This window comes from Rhamphochromis longiceps, linkage group LG20 (genome assembly GCF_057381845.1).
Source record: "Rhamphochromis longiceps isolate RC_006_pf linkage group LG20, R_longiceps_female_GT1.1, whole genome shotgun sequence".
NCBI classification, from domain to species: Eukaryota; Metazoa; Chordata; class Actinopteri; order Cichliformes; family Cichlidae; genus Rhamphochromis; species Rhamphochromis longiceps.
The window spans coordinates 1,338,569-1,360,354 of NC_140576.1; the positions used below are offsets into that span (position 1 = coordinate 1,338,569).

General features: G+C 40.3%; 1 protein-coding gene across 9 annotated transcripts; it reads left to right on the top strand.

Moving 5' to 3' along the window:
• Positions 1-1,170: 1,170 nt before the first annotated feature.
• tead3a (TEA domain family member 3 a) lies at positions 1,171-20,790 on the top strand. 9 transcript variants are annotated; one of them, XM_085394793.1, is made up of 13 exons: positions 1,171-1,395; positions 6,090-6,337; positions 11,670-11,734; positions 11,897-11,959; positions 14,501-14,512; positions 14,919-15,029; positions 15,123-15,166; positions 15,279-15,340; positions 15,429-15,562; positions 15,660-15,830; positions 16,298-16,438; positions 16,577-16,729; positions 18,191-20,790. In XM_085394793.1, exons 2-13 carry the CDS (start codon positions 6,331-6,333, stop codon positions 18,302-18,304), a joined length of 1,077 nt encoding a protein of 358 aa, XP_085250919.1. In that variant the 5' UTR covers positions 1,171-1,395; positions 6,090-6,330; the 3' UTR covers positions 18,305-20,790. The 9 variants fall into 9 exon arrangements, with proteins under 9 accessions (XP_085250919.1, XP_085250920.1, XP_085250923.1 ...); XM_085394794.1 differs by lacking the exon at positions 11,897-11,959 and adding an exon at positions 12,050-12,112; XM_085394797.1 differs by lacking the exons at positions 11,897-11,959; positions 14,501-14,512 and adding an exon at positions 12,050-12,112.
• The last annotated feature ends 996 nt before the right edge of the window (positions 20,791-21,786 follow it).

Genomic DNA, 21,786 nt, shown 5'->3' on the forward strand with positions numbered 1-21,786 from the left:
TAACCCAGACTGTTGCTGTTACAACTGACCCAGACTCCTATAGCCATGAACTCGCTAACATTACAGCCAACGGCTAAAACATTAGCACTAAAGACCTACACAGAATATATCCCCATAGACATACAAATAACATAATTCAAGTTTGATGAGTTTAACTGCAAAGCAGATAATGCTATTACAAATTGAAATAAAGTAGAAAAACTTACTTTTTGGCATACAAATGACTTTTTTTCATGTTAAATTGTCTGTGTTTGACAAAATGTGCTGATTTTTCACGTGTGATAGCAGAACTGAATTGGGCATGCACAGGATGAGTCACATCATTTGAAACTTAGCCCTGATTGGAGAAATTGGAAGTGTTACAACTGACCCACGTAACAACTATCCCCGGTCTCCCCTACATTACTTTGCATCTTTTCATCATTCTGACTAAGTAACAACACAGTGATAAACCGTTTCCTCAAAACAAAAGGGCAACAATGTTGAACCTCTTGGCCAGCTGAACCCTGGGTTTCCTTCAAAGACATTTTTGTTGTTGCACCGATGGTTTGTTGATTATTCTGAACAAACCATAGGTGCAGATTTAGCGGCCATGCTCTGTCTCTCTGTACTGGCCATGTGATTGACTGCTGACCTTGTCGGGGTGCCCACACTGTCTTTTCTCCAATGTCAGGTGGGGCACAGTCTAGCCCCCCCCCCCCTCCACCACCACCATCTCTGATAACAAGTTAGCAAAAGAAATGATTTTTTTCCCCGCCTACCACTCTCAGGGCCCTGAAACATCTTGGCTTAGGGCCTGTTAAAGCTTCACTGCTGGGTATATAGTACCACAACTACAGAACACTGATAGACAGACAGAACTGTAATTAATGATATTCAAAAGTTAAAGCAAACGTGCAAATAATGCGTGTTCTCATATTCAGAATGAATCCTGAATGGAGCTTTATATATTAACAGTAGTATTTCTCCTGCAGTAACCAAAGTATGAGGTCCGTGTAGACAGGAGGTGCATTATCCAGGGACCTAACCATCCACCCCGATGGCACGCGATATGTAGTGATTTTTCCTAGACAAAAAAGTGGCATTACGACTACCACCTTCCTCATATCTCCCAGCTATCCCACCAGGAGTCTGATGTCCGGGGAGGAGTTTGCCTTGGGACCCACAAAACTTTTGCGTGTGTGCGTTTCGACGCCACGCCTCTGCCTCCGTGCGTTTTCCTCCGCGCGTTGATTTCATACCAAACTCATACTTTGCATTCCGCCTTTTTCTGTCAAACGCAGCTGTTTTGCCCTGGAAATACTCCCGAATCACGAGGCTACTTTTCTACAGAAAAAAGGGGCACACAACAAAAAGCGTGTGCCTGTAGGAGCGGGGCAGGAGAGCCGTTGTGAGGTGAGTGTGCTCTCATATAGTTCTTTGTTGTGTGTAGCAACTTTTCATGCTGCAGCAGCTGCTTCGCTTCGAGTGTGCTGGAAGTTTTGGGATATTTGACATATTTCGCATTTTCCCGCTGTGCCTGTAGTGATTCAGGGACTCACGTGTTTAGCAGGGAATTCCTCTAATATTTACTCAAGCATTCGTTCTGTATTCGGCTAGTTTAATGCGTCTCTCAGACTTAGTTTGCAGTTTATTGCAGTATTATTAGCTCCCAAGCTAGCCAACTAGCATGTCAGTTCGAGTGTGTTAGCGGTGGCTTGCTGGTTATATATCCACTGAAAAACAGAAAATAACTGGTCGATAGCATACAATGACTACCACTGGAAGTGCTTGTGTGCGGTTTTTAGGAACTTTTATGGACAGTTAGTTGGAAGTTTTTCCGCTTTGGGGATCAAAGGGATATTTTGCCAACTCACACTCGGCTAAACCGCTTCCAAGCGTTCACCGTGATTTCATTTTCCCTCTGCATGCTCGCAGATGGGACTCATTTCTTGCTGCTGTGAAAGTTGTATCAACATGTGAAACTAAGAGTCGTAGGAGTTTCAAAGGAAAGGCCATGGGAGAATTTACAGCATATGTGTGTGATCTGATTGCTTTGTTAAAATTGTGTAAGATGTGACCATGTTAAGGTTATCCGAGTGTTTAAAAGAGTCGATCGGTTTACTGTCTATATCCATAAAGCCTCTCGGTACTGTAGTAGTCAGTGTGCAAAGAGTTCATAGAAATCTGTGAAGTTTTGGTTGTTCATAATGTCGACGGTGCTCCACTGGGAGCAGTAGACAGCCCCTAATGTGCATGACTTTTCGGTGTTCGCTGATCTCATAGCTTTATTTAGCTCAATGCTGTACTGGCCTCCTCGTTGCACTAAAACACCTGACCTTTTGACCACGGGTGCTATATTGAAACAGGCAGAGCCAGCAACATATGTGCTCTGTGGCCAGTATCCTAACTTTGCATCACCACTGCTCTTGACAAATCTGTGGCCATGACAGCTCATCAGATTTCAGAACTCCTAACCAAACTGCACAGCAATGCTCCCAGTGCTGGTAATGCAAGTCTGTGATTGTGGTGTATGTGTTACATCAGCACTAGGTTTGATTATTTAAGCCAAGTTTCCCCCTGGGATTTGTTAAACCGTCTGTGAGCTCCCCACCATGCTAAAGAAAAGGGTATTAGATGATTGACGCCCCCCCTTAATCAAATGCATAAACTAAGTTAACGTTAGAGTAAATTGTCATAAACATAATTTTTGTCATTACACCAACTAAGGTCATACTTCATGTTAACACATTTAGACTTCCTGTGTGAAAAATCTCCGTTTCAGATTATTACATGTGTGTGCTGCTTATAACTTTGTATATACAGAGTGTCTGTTTTTTAAAATGTATATTTAAATGTGTGTTGCCTGGTAGCCTCACATCTGCCTACAGTATCTTCCACTGATGAAAAACGTGAAAATGATGAGTAATATTTTTTGACATTCCAGAAATGTATCTTAGTAGTTATGTATTAAAGTAGTTCGATTTAATTTATTTATTTAGTTTTAGCAGTTTAGTGGTATAGACACTTTACTAGGCAACACCATTTGCTTAGCTGTCTAGTATGCCACATATGCTGACAGTATTTTCAATACTAGAGTCAAGTCATTCACATGGACAAACCATGATGACACCATATGTCATGTTGATATCATGCTGATGTCATGTTCCTGTCCTGCTCGTGCTGATATCTTATATTGGTCAGGCTCTACTTACTATACAGTTAGCTGACCTGAAATGTATGTAACCTAAATCCCACTGAAGAATATAGGAAACTTCCTTCCTTCTGTCTTATTAATCCTAATCAACCAGAAGCTCGGGCTTTAGACTGTTCTATATGCTTTGTTACACACACACACACACACACACACACACACACACACACACACACACACACACACACACACACACACACACACACACACACACACACACACACACACTTTGATTCCTGTCAGGGAGAGGGGATATCTCTAATGTGGTCATCTCAAGGGCACAACTAGCTTAGAGCATGGAAGCCCCTCCCACCTTCTGTTTGGATGGAAAGGCCAATCAGAAGAAAGTTGGCTTAAATGGAGGGTGACCTAAAGGAGGAGAAGGTGGAGGTAGAAGGGCCTGCTTTAGACATGACGAGGGGATGCACTGAGGGGCTTCACTAAGGCTCATTTTAAGATAAATAACAATTGTTTTTCAAATCATGACTCATGCAAAGCTACTCTTGTTGTGGTCATTATAATCTTTTTGTCTGTGAACATGAAAAGCAATATGACATCATGATGAGTTTGTTCCAGTCAGGACAAAGAAACACCTTCCCAGTTGCAGACGTCCCACAGTAGAGCTTTCAGGACAATCGCATCCCACCTCCCTCGAATATCAAAATGTTCTTTTAGACTTTGTGCTTGCCTGACCACCCCGCTAGGCCTTTCTGATCTCTATGGCAACAGCTCAGTCCAGTCAGTAGTGATTGAAACCGGGAAGGCCCTGCACACAGTGTGCAGAATAAACCCACCACAGCAGGGGAAGCTCAGCGACCACACTGATCCTCTGTGGTTCCTCTGTGGCAGGGACCATATTAACCACACTCTGGAAAACATTACACACCAGGCAACATTCATGTCGCATATGTGTGTCTGTGTTTGAAGAGACTTGGAGCACCTTCAACAATAACAAAAGAATGTGTAATTTCCTTATGTGGCCTACACAGCCAAGGTTGGAGTCTTCTAAAGTTTGTGTTGCCTTTTAGGCTAGTTTCTGTGTAATGAACAGCTAAGAAAAAGGAATAGCTGGTCTCATCTTCACTAAGCGCAGTCAGTTAAATATTTAATGTATTACATCTTGTGATCTCATCTTAATAGTGACACATCCTGGTAGTGTCCTTCTTGACCCTGGATAGTGTCTTTAAACATTTATAAACCCTTAATATTTTAGCTTGTCACTTGTTAGGTCTTTGACCACGGGTGCCAGAACTATTAATACACACCGTACCCATGGACGCTGTAAACAGCTCAAAGTGAATCTGATCTCGCTCTTGGTGTGTAGACACTTGTAGTCGGAGAAATCTGTCGCTATTCTCAACAGCCGCAAAGTTGATCTCAGTCTCGTCCATCCATCATGATGTCAGTGATGTGGATTAACAAAACAAGGTGTGTGGTTTAATTTTCTTGAGCTGTCAGTGTGCCTCAGATTCCCTGTGTTAAAAATAACAAGTTTAAAAACAATGAAACAATTTCTTTTTTTAGCAAAATGCTTTATACACTGCTGATCTAACTTAAGTTTTGGGGGGTTTTCTGTTCACATGAAGGGATTAAGAGTAAGGAAATAAGCTCTTAAACCTGTACTACATTTTAATATGGGAAAAGTGTCAAAACGTCATGTTTTACTTGTTGTGGAAACCTCGTTCCCCTTCTCTAGGCTGCATACTACAGTCTAAAGATGTTCTGTGCTTTTAACTGCTTAGGTTGTCCACGTTTGGCATTACAAAATAATGTACATGCATGGCGACTACACTTAGGTTTGTTCAACTGCTCAGTAACGGAGCTATCTAATCAGGCAAGCGCATGGCAGTAATGCATTTAGGCAAGTAGAAATGTTCAAAGCAAGTATCAAAATGGGGATGAAAGATGATTAAAGTGACTGTGAACAGACAGGCTTGTCTGAGGATTTCAGAAACTGCAGATTATTGTCAGATAAAGGGAAAATGCCTTGTTGATGTCAGAGGCCAGATGAGAATGGTCAGACTGCTTTGAGCTGATAAGAAGGTAACAGGAACTCAAATAACCACTTGTTACAGCCAAGGTTTGCAGAACATCATCTCTGAACATGCAGCACATTGAACCTTAAAGAAGTGGGCCTACAATACCACTTTGAGTGTTTCTATTAGCTAAGAACAGGAAAGCAAGGCTAAAGTTCACACAGACTCACGTAAACAACATGAAAGCACGGGTCCACCCTGCCTCGTAACAATTCGTGGTGTAACTGTCTGGAGGGTGTTTTCTTAGCTCACTCTAGGCTTGAATGGGTGAATGAGGCAACTTGCATGAAGCACTTCAGGTGCTCAGGTACAGAAGAAAAAGCACTCTATAAGAACCGACGTGACGCTTAAAATGTCCTTAACTGCAAAAATGAATTAGCTGTGCACAGTTTACAGTTTTTTTGTATAGGACAGAAAACGGCTGCATCCGTTTCTCAAAATCTTGCTGCTTGCAGTGCAGTGTAGCTGTGACAACAACAAATCTGTTTCCTAATCATGTTTTGGCTTCAACATGGAAGGAAACATGTTAAAACCAGGGTTCAGGGTAAGTTTTGTAACAAGTATTTGTATATTTTTGTTAGTCCTGGATAAGGGCTTTTCCTCAGTTGCCTGTATTTCTGCCTATTGGTTTAAATTTTAAATTCAAGCTGAGTGTAATTGTGTGAATAGTATAAAAGTGAAAGTGTGCACTTCTCTCTATTGCTCTCTGGCCTCTTCATTTGTGAGGAGGGCAGACAGACAAAATGGAGAAACCTTCTTACAGCCACCACGCCCCCCAAAAAGCATAACACTGTAACACTAACGTGTCAGATCCAGTTTAGCGGATCTGTTCCACATTTATCTTGTTTCGTGTGTTGTAGGTGTGTTGTAGCTGGAGCCGTCATCATTGCGTCGGAGTGGAGTTGCCGTGGCAGCCCTGATGGGGCGCAGGAGGAGGGTGCCAGTCCCAATGGAGAGGGACTGGGAGACGGGGCGGACCGCGGATTGGACGGGGATCCTGAAGGGGTGTGGAGCCCAGACATTGAGCAGAGCTTTCAGGAAGCTCTGGCCATCTACCCTCCTTGTGGAAGGAGGAAGATCATACTGTCAGATGAGGGGAAGATGTATGGTGAGGAGCAGCAACTTTCTATCCCTTTCCCCTCTAGTTTCTTCTTCGATATTGAAATGAAAGCTCAAACAAAACATATTCAAAGAAGCTGTAATATATAACTGACTTGTTTGTAAAGGATTTGACTTTAATTTGTCGGTTTCCTTTTTGGGTTTAAATAATTTTCTTTCGATGACTGTGTAAAATTGCAGATATTTAAATTTAATAGAGTCAATAAACATAAAGCAATGACTGTAGCAGCCAGTATGACATGTTTGTTATCTGTTGGCACCCTTTGCTTGACCCAACCATTTTGGAATAAATAAAAATGATAATAATAAAGGCTTTACATGTATGAACACTTTATTCCAGAATTTTAGTTCTTAGAAGAACCACACCAAAAAAAACAAATTTTAATCAACTGCCTGCACTTTGGGACAGAGTTGGTTTTTGACCCCTGTGCAGAATCACCTTGCTTTATGCGTAGGTGATCAGCTCGCAGGTATTTTCAACAGGCTACGTAGTTTTTTGTTTCAGAGGACAATCTGCAGTGATAAGGTTAAAGGAAGGAGCATGTTGACTTCTCATGTCAACTTGTAGTTAACTTCTGAATAACTTCTGTTGTTCTGCATAAATGGTCTGTGAAACACCAGGAACAGATTTGTTCTAAATGCACACAAGCAACGTTTCATGTGTTTGTTTTTTATTAGGATTGGTTTAAGATGCTGCCTGTGAAAAGAGCTCTTTATTTTGGCTTTTTTCTTACCTTATGAAACCCTTGTGATCCTTTTTTCTTTTTTTTGAAGGGGGGAGTTGAGTGTTTGCACTCTGAATCAGACTGTGAAGCATTTGTGCATTTGTAAGGGTGTTCAGCAGTGAGGGGAGCGGGATATATGATACCAGGTGACAGAAAGGGAAAGTTTGTTTCAGCATTGTGGCATTTTCTCCTTTTGTGGAAGCGTGGGGCTCAGTGTGTTGGTTGACCTTCCCTGCTTCCCTCTCCTTTAACGAGGATTGTCCTGTTGATGTATGCTTACACTTACTAAAAAGCAACACTGAGACTGAGCGTAATATTAGCTGTACAACACCCAACCTTGCATCGGTGCTTCTTAATACTGTGAGCTACTAAGTATCCATTTCAACTTTTGCATAATTGGATGTGACTTTTTATGTTAAGATATTGTTTAATATAAATGATAAACCAGTTTAGAGGATATAAAATGAAAACCACGGAGATTTATCAGCTATTTTTCACCTATAGTCAGATGTGGACAGGTGTTCCAACATCACCCAATATTGCTAAATGAAAATACATCTCATGCCTTAAAGTGGTTTGTGTGCATAAACACTCACACTAGTGTAAAGGAATTAAAACTACGCAGTGATCATTTAGCTTATCGGCACAAGTGTGAATTAACTATTAAACTGTTATGAACACAGCATTAAAATTATATACTGATTTCATAGTAACGCGAATCTCAGTGGGTGTTTGCTTTAATTATCCTTCTTGAGCTAAACTAGGCCAGTCGTAATTGATCCAGCCTGCGTGCTGTCTTTGGTGGCAGTCATATGTTACTACCATGATGTCACCCTGGATTATAGTACCAAGCAAGTATTTCTAAATAGGGATGATCAGCAGACTCGGTGACACAGATAATGCAGCGTGCGTGTGTGCGCGCGTGTGTCAGTAATGATGTTTTAATATTGGATTGATATTTTAGTTTGTTGAAACTTAACACTCAGCTTCTTCATCATCTATCTCTTCATAATCATTTGGCAGTTAGATGGGTGCTGGATAAATACTCTAATGATTTAATAAGTAATGCAGATGAAAAATAATATACTAACTTTGGCATCTACTGCGTTTAAATCACACCACACCTATATCCATCGTTATTAGACTTTGAAAAACATTTTCAGCACACGGTGACAAATATCTTGGCTTTTACTTTAGGGTTGTTTTTAAAGATTGATATATGCATATTTGGTGTTTTTAAAATCCACGTATTTATCCTTTTATTTCAGTCATGTAAAAAACTTTTTCTAACATCTGCTGTGTGTAGTGATTAATCAGTCCTTACTAAGACATTATGGCAGTGTAGTTAAAAAATAAATTGTTTTATTGTCACAAGTTGTGGATTACTTGTTTACGCTCTGCCTGACTCTACTCCGATCAGATTGTTACCTTTTTAGTGTACCAAACCTGCGATGCCCAAAGTTGCCTTGTACCCTCTAGTACCCAACTGTGCAACATCAAGACTCAACATGATTCAGCTGTGGGGGTTTTTTCATTGCATCTTATTTTCATCTCTATCCTTAATCATCCTAGCATGCTGCACATCCTTTCCAGCCCAAAAGCCACTCAGAACAAGTCCTGTTCTCCTTCCTTAGTTTCTAGTCTTACATACAACTCACTATAAACCTTTTCCTTTGCTTTTACCACCTCTTTCTTTGCTGGATGACTAGCCTTCCAATACTCCTGCTTTCTTCATCTATCCAACCACTCCCCTTTGACTTTTTCTTTGCTTTCTTTGAATACTTTGTTGCATGTCCTCGTTTCACCATGGAGTCTCCTTTTCATCATTTCTCTGTTCCCTTCTGGTAATACTCTGTATCACTTTATTCAGTCTACTTCAGAATTCCTTGTGCTCTTTTAACGGACAGCCAGCCTGTGAGATTAAACTCAACACCACGCCTTCAGCTTGATCAGTTTAAATTTCTGACTCTCTCCACCTCAACAACACTCTTCACATACTTTTACTTGAAATTTCTTTCCTACTTCATTTCACTTCCTATCTACACCATGGTAGAACAGCTGGAATCAACCTCTGTTTCTTCTGGTCTTCCTTCCCCTCCATCTGGTCTCTTGCACGTATTATCGTATCCATCATGTCGGCCAGTTCTCTCCCTTTACCCGTCATAGTTCCTGCATTTAAATTCCTCCTCAAACCTCCTCACTCCTGCCTTTCCGTCTTTCTTGCTGCCTTCAAACACGCCTTCCCCCTCTCTTCTTTCTTTGTCTTCGGCCAACAGTACCACAGTTTCCACTGGCACCCACTTAGCTAACAGTACCAGGGCCTGTTGTTGTTCACCCAGGCCCTTTCCAATCAAGTATGGAAATTACATTCTTGATGATCCGCATGTTTGATTAGGCAAAGATTATATTCCAGGTGCCCTTCCTGATGCAACCGTCACATTTATCAGGACTTGGGACGGCCCACTATGAGTACACTGGTTTGTGCCCTCACCTTGTGGCTCGGTTATATTACATATTTATAGTTGTAGCTTATCTTGCCTTATATTATAGCAAAATAGATCTGACATCTAAAGAAAGAGCTTTTACCCTTATGTGGAGTAGTGGCAGGCTGCAGGGTAGTGCATGTGTCCTGTTTTGGGAATTGGAGCAGACTGCTGTGTCTGAGTCAGCCCCTTCTGTTGATTTTGGGAAATTCTGTGCTCTGGTAACTTAACAGTGCTGATGTGACTCATCTGAAATCCCTACAGCGTCACAGCCTTTTCCAGAAAAAAGGATGATGATGATGATGATGATGATGTTAGTAAGTGTGCATGTGTGCTAAATGATTACAGCTGTGGGATCAGTCTGGTCACCTTTATATTTAACCGCTTGCGGCGTGCTGTATAATGGGTTACTTAGAAGTTACAAGCGACGAGCAGATCATCGGGTGTGGGTTGGAACTGAGAAGAGGGAGAAGGAAAGAGCTGACCAGGCAGTCTGTGCTGACCACATTTTGGAAGTCTGTTAACAATATCATGACCTCTCCTCTGCTTTTCTCTCCATTCCCACCATTTCTTCATCGCTTTTGAATGTCTGCCAGCAAGCAAACGCAAACCTGACTAAAAATTAATACATGCTATTCTTAATAGAAATGTCTTACAGCCTGAGAATAGGAGAACTTGACAAGTCTTTATGGGGATTTATAAGAATCTCACTACCTTGGAGACACACACTTTCACACTTAAAACATTTCACCATAAGTGGCATCACATTGAGGTTTTATTTTATGCTTGCAGATACAGACAGTGGATTCAAAAGTATGCACGGCTTCATTTTAGAACTTGACCAGTAAGTTCGGGACAGTCTAAACATAAATTTGAATGTCACTGTGACCACTAAACTCAAACAATAAGGACTCTCGGTCCAGCCATTTGTGTTACGATTGTGCTTATTGTATTTTACGTTGTGAGACACAAACTACTAGACCACAACCACATTTGGCTTCAGATTCAAGGCAAATGAAGTTTAGCTTAATGTGGAGTGTTCACCCATGTCCGCCTGTCTTTTAGATTCATATTTGTTTCAGTGAACAAATGGGATGCAACAAGTGGTGCAATTTAACAACTTTAATATGTACAGACATATGTAGGAACGATGGTCCTTTTTTAAAAAACTTATTTGCTTTACATTGCCTTTGTCATACATCAACCACAACAGTCATAATTAACTTTGGCTTTAAAAAATGCAGCCATTTAGTTTTGTTATTGTAAATTTCTTTTGATTACTAGGACATTCCTCCTCAGAAAATCGCACAGTTCAGTTTTGGAGCTGTGATTCTGTCTGTTTTTGCAGCATCATAAAAAGTTACAGGGTCCTACGTGGCTCAAGCAGCAGAGGGAGCTACTGCCTGGAGCTACTTGCAATCTTACTATAATACATGAAAGCTCTGTCTACCTATCTGACCACAAAACCCTTCTACATAATGGGAGCTGAGCTGGCACACAGTAGTGATGCCCTCACGTTGCCTAGCAACCACCTACACGTGGGCTAAAACGACCCATTTGTTGCATTTCTGCACCTGCGACACCATTAAAGCAAGCTTGGGATCATTTTCATTTATTTATATACACAAAGCTAGACACGTGCAATATATAGTCATCTTGTTGCTTAGCAACCACCTAACAGCCTCAAATAACATTTGATATAGTAGAACTGATGAGTGAATTGATGCTGTTTTTTAGATTAAGTTGATATGGTTCCTTGATCATTGAAAGATTTAAATACATTTTATTGTATATCAATAGTCATGTCACTCCCACATTTACCTTGTAATTTTTTTACCACTCCTGTTTTCTTACTTTTCTCAATGTCATTATGCAAATCAGTTTGTCAGCAGCACAAACAGCCCAAACAATACTGCAGCTTGGCCACATACTAGTAATGTAAATACTAGAGAGTGACTGTTACAGGGAGACATTTGAATATGCCCATGCTAAGTCTGCTCATAAGGTGTGAGCTATATCTGCCCAAACAGTGCAGTTTAAGAATAACTTAACAATTGTATAACGTGTTTGTTTTTTAGTCATTCTAATTTTATCAGTTTCTATGTCATGTCAGGTCGAAATGAGCTGATAGCTCGCTATATCAAGCTGCGAACGGGGAAGACACGCACACGCAAACAGGTACGCACAGATATTTGTGTCGACTACGACACTGATCTGTTTTATGTAACATTGTAACTTGTTCCACCTTGTTTAAATGAATATTTATGGACTGTGTCTGTTTAAAATGATGAAATCATTGTGTAAATGTGTGTTTTCACGGGGGTAACCCTGGGTCCACAGGTGTCTAGTCATATTCAGGTTTTGGCACGTAAGAGGGTACGAGAATACCAGGCAAGCATCAAGGTGGGTTCTCACTGACTATACTCTACTCCTCTCTGTAGTCACAGCCTTCTTCTTTTCTCTTTCCTTTTCCTTCATCCTGTCTTTCCTCAGGTCTCTAGTCACCTGCAAGTCTTGGCCAAGAGAAAGTCTCGCGAGATTCAGTCTAAGCTGAAGGTATACATGCTCACTGACTTTGCAATGCTAGCCGCTTCGCTTTGCATGCTCAGATGTAACTTGACCCAATCTTAGACGCAGATTTTTCTGCTGGGGTACTACCTGTATTGGGGGAATCTTTACTGTCAAAGCCGACTCCCACCACCTTAAAACTACAACTATATTTAACTGTATTTTCCAACCATATTGATGAGACTCGTGCCCTTAAAACTGGTGCCTTGCTCTTAGTTCTTAACATCGGCCATACGAGTCTCCAGGGAACTGCAACTGCTAATCAAATTGCAGACGATCAATATAACCTTCATGGAGCCTTTTTGTCGAGACCAGTAGAAAACTTTGATGGACCAAAGTTAAATCCAGTATAGAAGGACTTTGCTGCATGATTGGAATATAGTCAGTAGGGCACAGACATTTATTTATTTATTTTGCTTGTATTGTCTAGCATTGCACAGTGCACAAGTTTGTTTTCTTGAGTGTTTATATATGTTTGGCATCATTTTTATGCATGGCTGGTACGTTGGTCATTTCACTTGGATCAAGTTTGTGGCCTTAGACAAATAATTGCATGAGATTAGGTTGCTGGCTTTTGTTGACCACTTAGTTTACAATGCTAGCGGCATGTAACCTACATGCATGCCCCCATATCAGTAAACATGCAAGGTGTCTTTAATGTGGCCATTTGAGGAATTTCAAAAGTTTTCTCCGTTGATTTTTCTCTTTCTTTAGATTCTTGCTCTTGAACATTTCCTACATTTCTTTTTATCTTTTCTCTCTATTTCTTTCTTGTGGTTTTACCATTCTCTGTTCTACACAAAACAAACCGTCATTTTACACCAAATCTGTTGAACCACCTGCTCTCCTGTACACATGTGGAGAGTAACCTTTATAATCTCCAGATATAAACAAAGGACTCAGTTTTATGATGGAACAGATCAGTAGGACATATCCTGCTCTTTCAGTATAAGGCAGTGCTTTTGACTACAGTTACAGCTGATTTCACCTTTTTCACCCATGAAAATTTCATTCTAACTTGAAAAATGAACCTAAATTCATTAACTCACGACACCAAAGTGAAAATTGTGTTTTTAGGTTTTTGATTTTATTTATTTATTTAATTTATTATTCATGTATGCGCACATCTGTTTATTTTCTGACAAATTTATTTAAAGAAATAGTTGAAATAAGTATGTCAAAGCATTTGGACTATAAATTAAGTTCTTTGTGGACATCAGTCACTTTTGATTGTTGGCCATGCTCACATGGATTGTGCAGTTTATTCTTTCTGGGTCATCCGCTGGCATTAGCTGAGACTTTGATGGTGCCACCAGCACTACTCCCAGACTAATCATGAATCATTTGATCCCATATGGAAAAGATATATATAAATCTTATAAAGTTTGTATCTGTCTTGTGTGAAACTTGTATGAAAAGCATATAAGAGTGAAAACAGATATAAGATCCCTTGAAAAATTATATAATGAAACTTGTATGTTTTAGTAAGTATCCAAAACAATGTATGAAAGTAATGAGAAAGTGGCCACTTTCATGAGTAATCACATATACGTTTTTACTATTTCTTTTCCATATGGGATCAGTGATTGAGTCTTGTTGAGATGGTACTCCTCTCTGCAGTTAACTAACTGAACACCGATTAGTTAGCTTTGGGTTCTATCGAAGAAATACTTACTTCCGTAGTTAAAGAGAAAACTCCAGGATATGCTTCTAGGAACACTTCTAGCATCTGCTATCTTTTAAGCTGTGGTCTGCTAGACTGGTGGAACGGCAGAGAGGGACAGGGGGAGACTTAACAAACTGGTCAGGAGGACCAGCTCTGTCCTGGACTGTCTGCTGAAGTCCATCGAGCAGGTTGGGGAGGAGAGCATGTTGTCTAAGCTAACATCATCATGGACAACACCTCCCACCCCCTGCATGACACTGCGAGCACTGAGCAGCTCGTTCAGCAGGAGACTTTTACACCCACAGTGTAGGAAGGAGCGAAGGACACCCCCCCCACACACACACACACACACACGTACATATCTCTGTACAATTATTATACATATTTCTGTACATTGTTATCTCTATATGCGAACTTCAGTTGCTTATTTATATAAGACCACTTTGTGTCTGGCTTCTATATTTTATATTCCACTTGCCATAAGAACTGCGTAACAGCCAAACTTCTCATTCGTGGAATAATAAAGCTTTATTCTATTCTATTCTATTTAGAAAATAAAAAACTTTTATTCAGACATAAACATGCAAAAAGTGAATGTATCTAAATGTTTTCTGAAGTATGAACAAGGCATATTCCTAACAATGATTTTGTGATCTGCTTTTACTTTGAATGTACTGAAGTTAATTAATAAAATGTCTTTTTTGCCATAGGCCATGAACTTGGTAAGTTTCGGTTATGCAACTACAGTTTTCTGCTTCAGGCTTCTGTGTTGTGTGGTTGGCATCACATTGCTGCTAGTCCACAGTTGCAGTTTTATTGCCAAACTCAAAAAAAAAAAAAAAAAACCCTGCTTGTTGCTCTTTCGTTTTAGTGGCTTTAGTGAAATACTGGTGACGGTTAGCTCTTTTTACTTGGTTTGCCTCCTGCTTCGGCTCCCCCTCATGTGCGCTTTGCTTTCTGCGCTATTTTTCCATATAGTTGCTGCATCATGCTTATGTACACTACATGTTGGCTGGCTTGCTGTCTAAAGTGGCCTTTGGAGTTGGCTGATCTTGGAATGATAACCTGCATTTTATTGTGACGTTTCAGAGTTTTGTCATTGTGTTTTACTTTGTCTTTGTCATTCAGGACCAGGTCTCGAAGGACAAGGCGCTGCAGACGGTGGCCAATCTCTCATCAGCTCAGATCGTCTCTGCGAGTGTAATGAAACCCCAGACTCCCTTTCCTCCACCAGTCAGAGTGAGACGCTAACACAAACACATCTGTTGTTTTCTACTTTTCGGGGTAAACGTGAGCAAATCGTTTTACTCAGTCTGTTTCTTCTTTGTGTAGTTTTGGCCCAGCCCTATGCCAGGACAGCCTGGGCATTCTCAGGAGTAAGTATAGCTGGCACATACCTTGGTTTTCTGTCTTGAAAATCAAACTTTCTTGCGTAAGCAGGTACATTTACTCATTTTTGGGGTTATTTCTTCTGTTTCGTTTTTACAGCATCAAGCCCTTTGCACAGCCGCCGTACACTACACTCCCAGCCCCCGTCCCTGCACCTATCAGTAAGTGTGAACTTGATTTGCACAGTTTTTTTTTTTTTTTAATAAATATTGTTATTTGAATTGTTTCACAGTTTTAAATGTTAAACAGGTTATGAGGCCTTGCCACCCCCTCGACCTGCAGCTATAGCAGCTCCTGTATGGCAAGACAGAACCATTGCCTCTGCAAAACTACGGCTACTGGAGTACTCTGCTTTCATGGAGACTCAACGAGACAGAGAGACGGTACAGACAGCCAGAACCTTTTGAAGCAAGAGTCCTCAATATAAAAATTTTTCTTTCTTTTTACCCTCTTGGACTTATTTCTCCTTCCCTTCTACAGCATAAACATCTGTTCGTGCACATTGGCCCATCAAACCCTGGCTACAGTGACCCAGTGTTGGAGTCCATAGACGTGAGGCAGATTTACGACAAGTTCTCTGAGAAGAAAGGAGGCCTGAAAGAGCTTTACGAAAAAGGGCCACACAATGCATTCTTTCTTGTCAAGTTCTGGGTACGTAACCAACAACACTAAACCATTTTAGCAAAGAAAGTCAGCAAGTTCTAATCTCAAAAACTGAGCTGGCGTTTAGGACATGCGCACTAACATGCTTAAGTGTTTACACTAGATTAATTTCACTTTGTTAAACAAAAAATTGGGTCTTTTGTAGAGTTCATTTTGCAGTCTGAGGTAATAACCTGCTACACCACACGGGGGAAGCAAAGCCAGTGTAACACTAGAAATTATGCAGGAAATTACTTTTTCACTTTTTTGTTCTTAAACAAGTGTTTTTAGTTGCATTATTATTATTCAGCAAATCAAACACAAGTTCTTGAATAGTTTCTAGCTCGGTCCATGTAACGTGTGAGTATTAAACACTACAGTTATATTCTTTGGTGGTGACGTCTTCATTTATTTTCTTCTACCCCTTTATTTTTTGTCGCACTCATTCTGTGTCCATCTCATTCTCCTTGTTTTAGGCGGACCTGAGCAGTGACATCGAGGAAGGTTCTGGCGCTTTTTACGGCGTGAGCAGCCAGTACAGCGGAACAGAAAACATCACTATCAGTGTTTCAACAAAGGTCTGCTCCTTTGGTAAACAGGTGGTGGAAAAGGTTGAGGTGAGAAAATTATTCACACATTTTAATAATGGCTCTTATTTGTTGAATATATGTACACATACTGAAATATATTTTACATTAGACCCCACCTGCATGTGTTTTAACTGCAAATAACGCATGTGGATTTCTCCTAACCAGACTGAATATGCACATCTGGAAGGAGGAAAGTACATGTTCCGCATCCATCGCTCACCCATGTGTGAATATATGATCAACTTCATCCACAAACTCAAACACCTGCCGGAGAAGTACATGATGAACAGTGTTCTGGAGAACTTCACCATTCTACAGGTGCGTGTGGGTAATCTGACCACCAATACAAAACCATACACTGTTTATAAACCTGCTTTGGTTCATAGTGTGAGGCAAGATTTGGTTAATAATTCTTATAAACTATTATGTGGATAAAATGTAGAGTTGAATAGTTGAATATCCTTCGGCATCATTTAAAAACAATTGTTAAACTGAACTTTAAGAATTCATGAAAACGGCACGAGGGGGTTACAATCAACTGTACATTTACTGTATTGTACACTTTTTTTGTAGCTTTGCATATTTACATCGACATAGTGGATTTTAAATTGGGCTCGATGCTGAAAATCTTGTGAATATGATAACTTGAGAACAAGGTGATGTAGGATTCACACATTCATAATATAGTCGTCTCTACTAAAAATGGCAGAGGAGTTTCAACACCAGTGACCTTGACCTCAAGATCAGAGGTCAACCTTTATGATAATAATGAAATAGGTGAGGAACAGGCCTCAACTGACTGCCATGGTCCTTTCATGACAAAGTAAGCAGACATGATTTGACACTGAGTCCATTCAAAGTGCTCAGTTTCACTTCAGTTTTATTTCTATGACTCGATACACTTTTACATCGTAAATTAAAGACCTAGAAGTGATTAATTTGTATTTTCTAGTTTTCACTGTGTTTTTAAACATGAGGCCTAAAGACATGTCAGTGTAAGTGCGAGAGGCCTTTATTGCACTGGGGGGGGGAGTGGCTAAATCAGTAATCTGGTACATTGTTAAAAAGGAGTGTACCAGCCAAATATTGACAGACCTACCTGCATGCTTATGACAGATTAGACCAGAAAGCTTTAGAGAGTCTGGCTCTCTCGGGGTGGAACCAAGATTAACAGCTCATAATCTGAACCATAACATATCTTGACCTGATCTCCACCAAGTCTACTGAAAAACTTCACTGACTCTCAAAACAACAGCAGCTGAAACCTAGTGCAGCATGTCCAGCAAGTAAACAGCATTTGGTGATGTGCATGAGTTTTGGGCTTCAGGCAGTCATTCACTGCAAATGATTTTAATCAAAGTATTAATACCAATTCTTAGATATTCATAAATGAGGTGAGATCTTAGATATTTGTGCAATTCATTTTGAACTAAATATAGAAATAGAAATATAATAATAATAATAATAATAATGATAAAAATGTAAAAATGGGTGTGAGTGGGTTATTCCAAAATGTCTGTAAAACCCCTTGAATTAAAGCTTGCAGTTTGGTCACATATTTATTAATTGATTGATTTTATTTATTTTGAAATCCACTGTGGTGGTGTCCAGAGGCAAAAAACCCCCCCCAAAAACAAATTATAGGCCTAACTGTGCACAAAGGTATTTTTGCACCTTCTTAATGTAATGAACTGAATTTGAAAAGGTTTTGCTGCACATTGACAAATGTACTTTCTCCCCCCTCAGTGCCTTTCTTGTCTTTATTTGTGTCTTTGCTAGGTGGTGTCCAACAGAGAAACTCAGGAGACTCTGCTGTGCATCGCCTTTGTGTTTGAAGTGTCCACGAGCGAACATGGAGCGCAGTACCATGTTTATCGACTAGTTAATGACTAGCAGCATGTTGTGTACATGCAGAGACTCTTCACGGACTTTTTGATACTCACACCATAAACACTATTTCCAGCTGAACACTCAGAATTGCTCCTCTATTCTAAACACACGTGTTTCAACAGACCAACCGTCACACTGTAGTCACGCCTGTTGTTTATGGTTTCCCATTGCTGGAACATGTATGATGTATGATCATATAACAGCATCCCTCTGCTTAAACCAAAAGAGTCGGCAAACGCAAAGGTCTTATATACATTAGATACTCCTTTTTTTTTTCTAATTGGAAATTGAAAAAACCTTTTAAAGTGAATCAAGTTTAACATGCAATCCTTTGATCAACAATGGAAGACTGTGTGATGCACTACAAGTGGGTCTTTGCATTTGCATCACAGGTGTGACTGATGTGAGATGAGTTTGAATATAATCTATGAAAACAAATATTCATCGTTCATGTAACCTGCCACAAACACTATTACTTTTACAGACTGCAGTAGCTCTGCGAGGTACAGTTTGAATGAGTCTACATTGGAATAGCCTCTGTTACCTGTTTAGTATGAAATCGTGGACTTCAGTCAGCTCAATCGAAGGTCCAAGGATACTGCATAAAGTATAAGTGAGCCTCATGTAAAGAAGAGCATGTTGTATTTATATTTGATGTTGTGTCAAAGTGTAAAGAGGGAGATCATTTTAGGAGTATTTGCTTTCTCTTTGTAAAGGTTTCCAGTGGAGGACGTGTTTTCGACTGCCTCACTTGTCGTTTTAAACAACAGAAGAATTCAGACAGTCTCAGACTAAGTTCACGTTTTGCTCTTTGCAGCATTTTTAACGACAGAATCACCTCCGTGGACGTGCAACTATTTTTACTTTGACTGTGTGGGCTTGCTGCAGTACTTCTACCTCCATGCGAGTTGGGATAAGAATGTGCTTTGATTTCTAAAGCCTTAAGCTGAGGAGCACTGATGTATAGGACACGTACACTACGCTTGTAACGGTACTGTTTGTAAGCCAAACCTAAGGTAAATAGTCCATTTTTGTAAAGATGAACTTTTTTTCTTTCTTTTTGTATTTCACCAGCAAAGCAAAAAAGTGTTACTCTAAAAATGTTAAAGGACGGGTGTTCGGGGTCTATCTGTTTTCATATGCAAACAATGGTATGGTACAGACCTCATTAAGGTCGCCAGCAGTGCACTGGGATAGATTTTGCCTGATAACACTAACGACTATCCAGCTGACACTTTTTTCTTTTATTCTATGTAATGTGTTGGATTATTGGTACATTTGGCTTTTCTCTTTCTTTAGTAAACCTCACATTTTTTACTTCCTATTACACTGTCATGGCCTCTCTGTGCAGGATTATCTTTGCCTGTGCCGAAGAGAATTTGTCATTTGACTTTCTATCATGACACTAAGAGCTAGCTGGCTCTATATTTTCTTTTTTTTTAAAAACATGAGATCATATTTTAATACTCACTGTGTGGTCAGCCAAAAGTGTTTTATTTTATAATTGCGTGTACTGTTTGGCTGTGCCTCGTCACTCCTGCCTGCTCAGTGAATTAAAACTGGCTATACGCTGTACCTGTAAAGTTACGCGTTGGTGTCTTGATCATAACGTTTAGACAGATGAGAGGAAACGAGCCTTCCTGGGTCTGAAAATAACAAATGGTAAATATCATTTTTAATCCACTGTTCCTAATTTATATATTCTGGTTGATCATGTCCACGTGCCTAATTGCTCTGAGTTCCTGCCAGTTAATTGGCTGAATTGTAATCTGGGTAAACGGTCAGTTGAACAGGTGTACCTAATTAAGTGGTCGCACCTAATTTAAATTAGAATGGAGCTTTTCACTGTTGGTACATAAAACATTTGTTAAATGTAGTGTAGGAATTAATAAGACACTTTTTTTCTTTCAAAAATAAGGAAATATGAGCATAAGCAATACTACAAGGTTTGTCTGAGAGTACGGGGACTGTTTGTGTGTTTTTTGGGGGTTGTTTTGTTTTTTGTCCTCCTTTCCATGCAGGCTGACAAAGCCTGACTTAGTTTCACGGATGCAGAGCATGGCTGCTATATGAAAGGCACTCGTATATCCCTCAGTGTCCCTGGTGTTTTAACAACCAGGCACAGTTTGAGTCGCTTCTATGCTCATGACAGCGTTGACACAGAGATTGCAGTTTGTCGTTTGCCCTACTAGACGGCGCCCTTTGCTCAAATGTTTAAACAGCATCCAAAGTATAGCAGGCTTTTTCAACGCACTTGCATATCAGTTTTGTCCCACAACTTTTTCACTTACACTTGCAACCAACACTCCCACATAGTTGCATAACACTGGAATTACGTTTACGTAACCCCTCTGTGCTGCAGTCATATTGCCTAAATATTGCAAAGCACTGCTGTCTCAGATAATCATGGCTCAAAAGTGCAGATGTATGTAATTGTCTGGTTTTAATTACTGCAGTTTGTCAGTTAACACTAACATGGGGGGGGGGGGGGTCATCATCTATAAGACAAATCACGTCTTCAAATACCAGAGCTGACCTGAAGTCACGTGTATAGCTGTCAATTTGAAATTCAGTCACACCTCCTGCGTGGGCTGTCCAGTCTGTTAATCCACTCGATAAATCCAAGTCACGCCAACAGACTAATGTACAGACAAGTGAAAGCTAACATGGTAAACCTCAGTAAGGCGATGCACCGCCGCTTGCTGCAGTAAGAGTTTCATAGAACTGTTCAACACGTTGGTGCAAAATGTCTCACAGAGGTTCAGTTGGGCTGAAGTCTCGTGGCTGCGAAGGAGACGAATCCCATCGGTCTTGTACATATCAATAGTGTGCCCACATGGGTGCTGATAACAAGCACCCTTATCACTGCTGAATTTCTAACAATTGATAAGCTTTGTGTGGACTTACGGTAATGGTGCAATAAGGACACAAGTGAAACCACAATGCACTGGGACACAGCCGCCAGATTGCTCACGGCAGACGTTCAGTGCAGTCACCTGTCTGTGTGTGCTTTGGCAGCCTTCCAAGGTGTATATAGGAAAGTGATGAGTAAGTTTATAGAGCTTTAACTTCACACATTTTCTGTCCGTAGCCAGACTATAAATAGACGGTGAACGGTGCTTACTTTGTGCTCTTTTTTTTCTGGGATTGGTGTCTTGAGTAAAAACACAAAAACAATTCTTGTTATAATTGATGATAATAATAAAATGCAGTGAATGCCGCACATGCGTAAATGCTGTCCTAGGTGGACAAATGTGGCAAAGTCGGATGTTACTGTAAGTTTGTCATGGTAATGAACAACTTGTCTCTAACACACTTCTGAGTTTTTTCTCCCAGACATTACTCAGCTCACCTGTCGCCATGACAACCACCCCACCAGTGACAGCATAAGCAAAGCCTGGGTGTGGCCCTGACAACTAAGATTGTCATCTAGCAAAACACAGTCTTGGTTAACAAGGGGTCATTTTATATTTGCAGTGAAGACA

What these genes read in the sequence shown, in the direction of transcription:
- tead3a (XM_085394800.1), top strand. Translation starts at nt 11,663, where the DNA reads ATGTCAGGTCGAAATGAGCTGATAGCTCGCTATATCAAGCTGCGAACG. An exon ending in CTCAACGAGACAGAGAGACG is followed by an intron (nt 15,563 to 15,659) that starts GTACAGACAGCC and finishes TCCCTTCTACAG; the next exon opens with CATAAACATCTGTTCGTGCA. An exon ending in TCTTTCTTGTCAAGTTCTGG is followed by an intron (nt 15,831 to 16,297) that starts GTACGTAACCAA and finishes TCCTTGTTTTAG; the next exon opens with GCGGACCTGAGCAGTGACAT.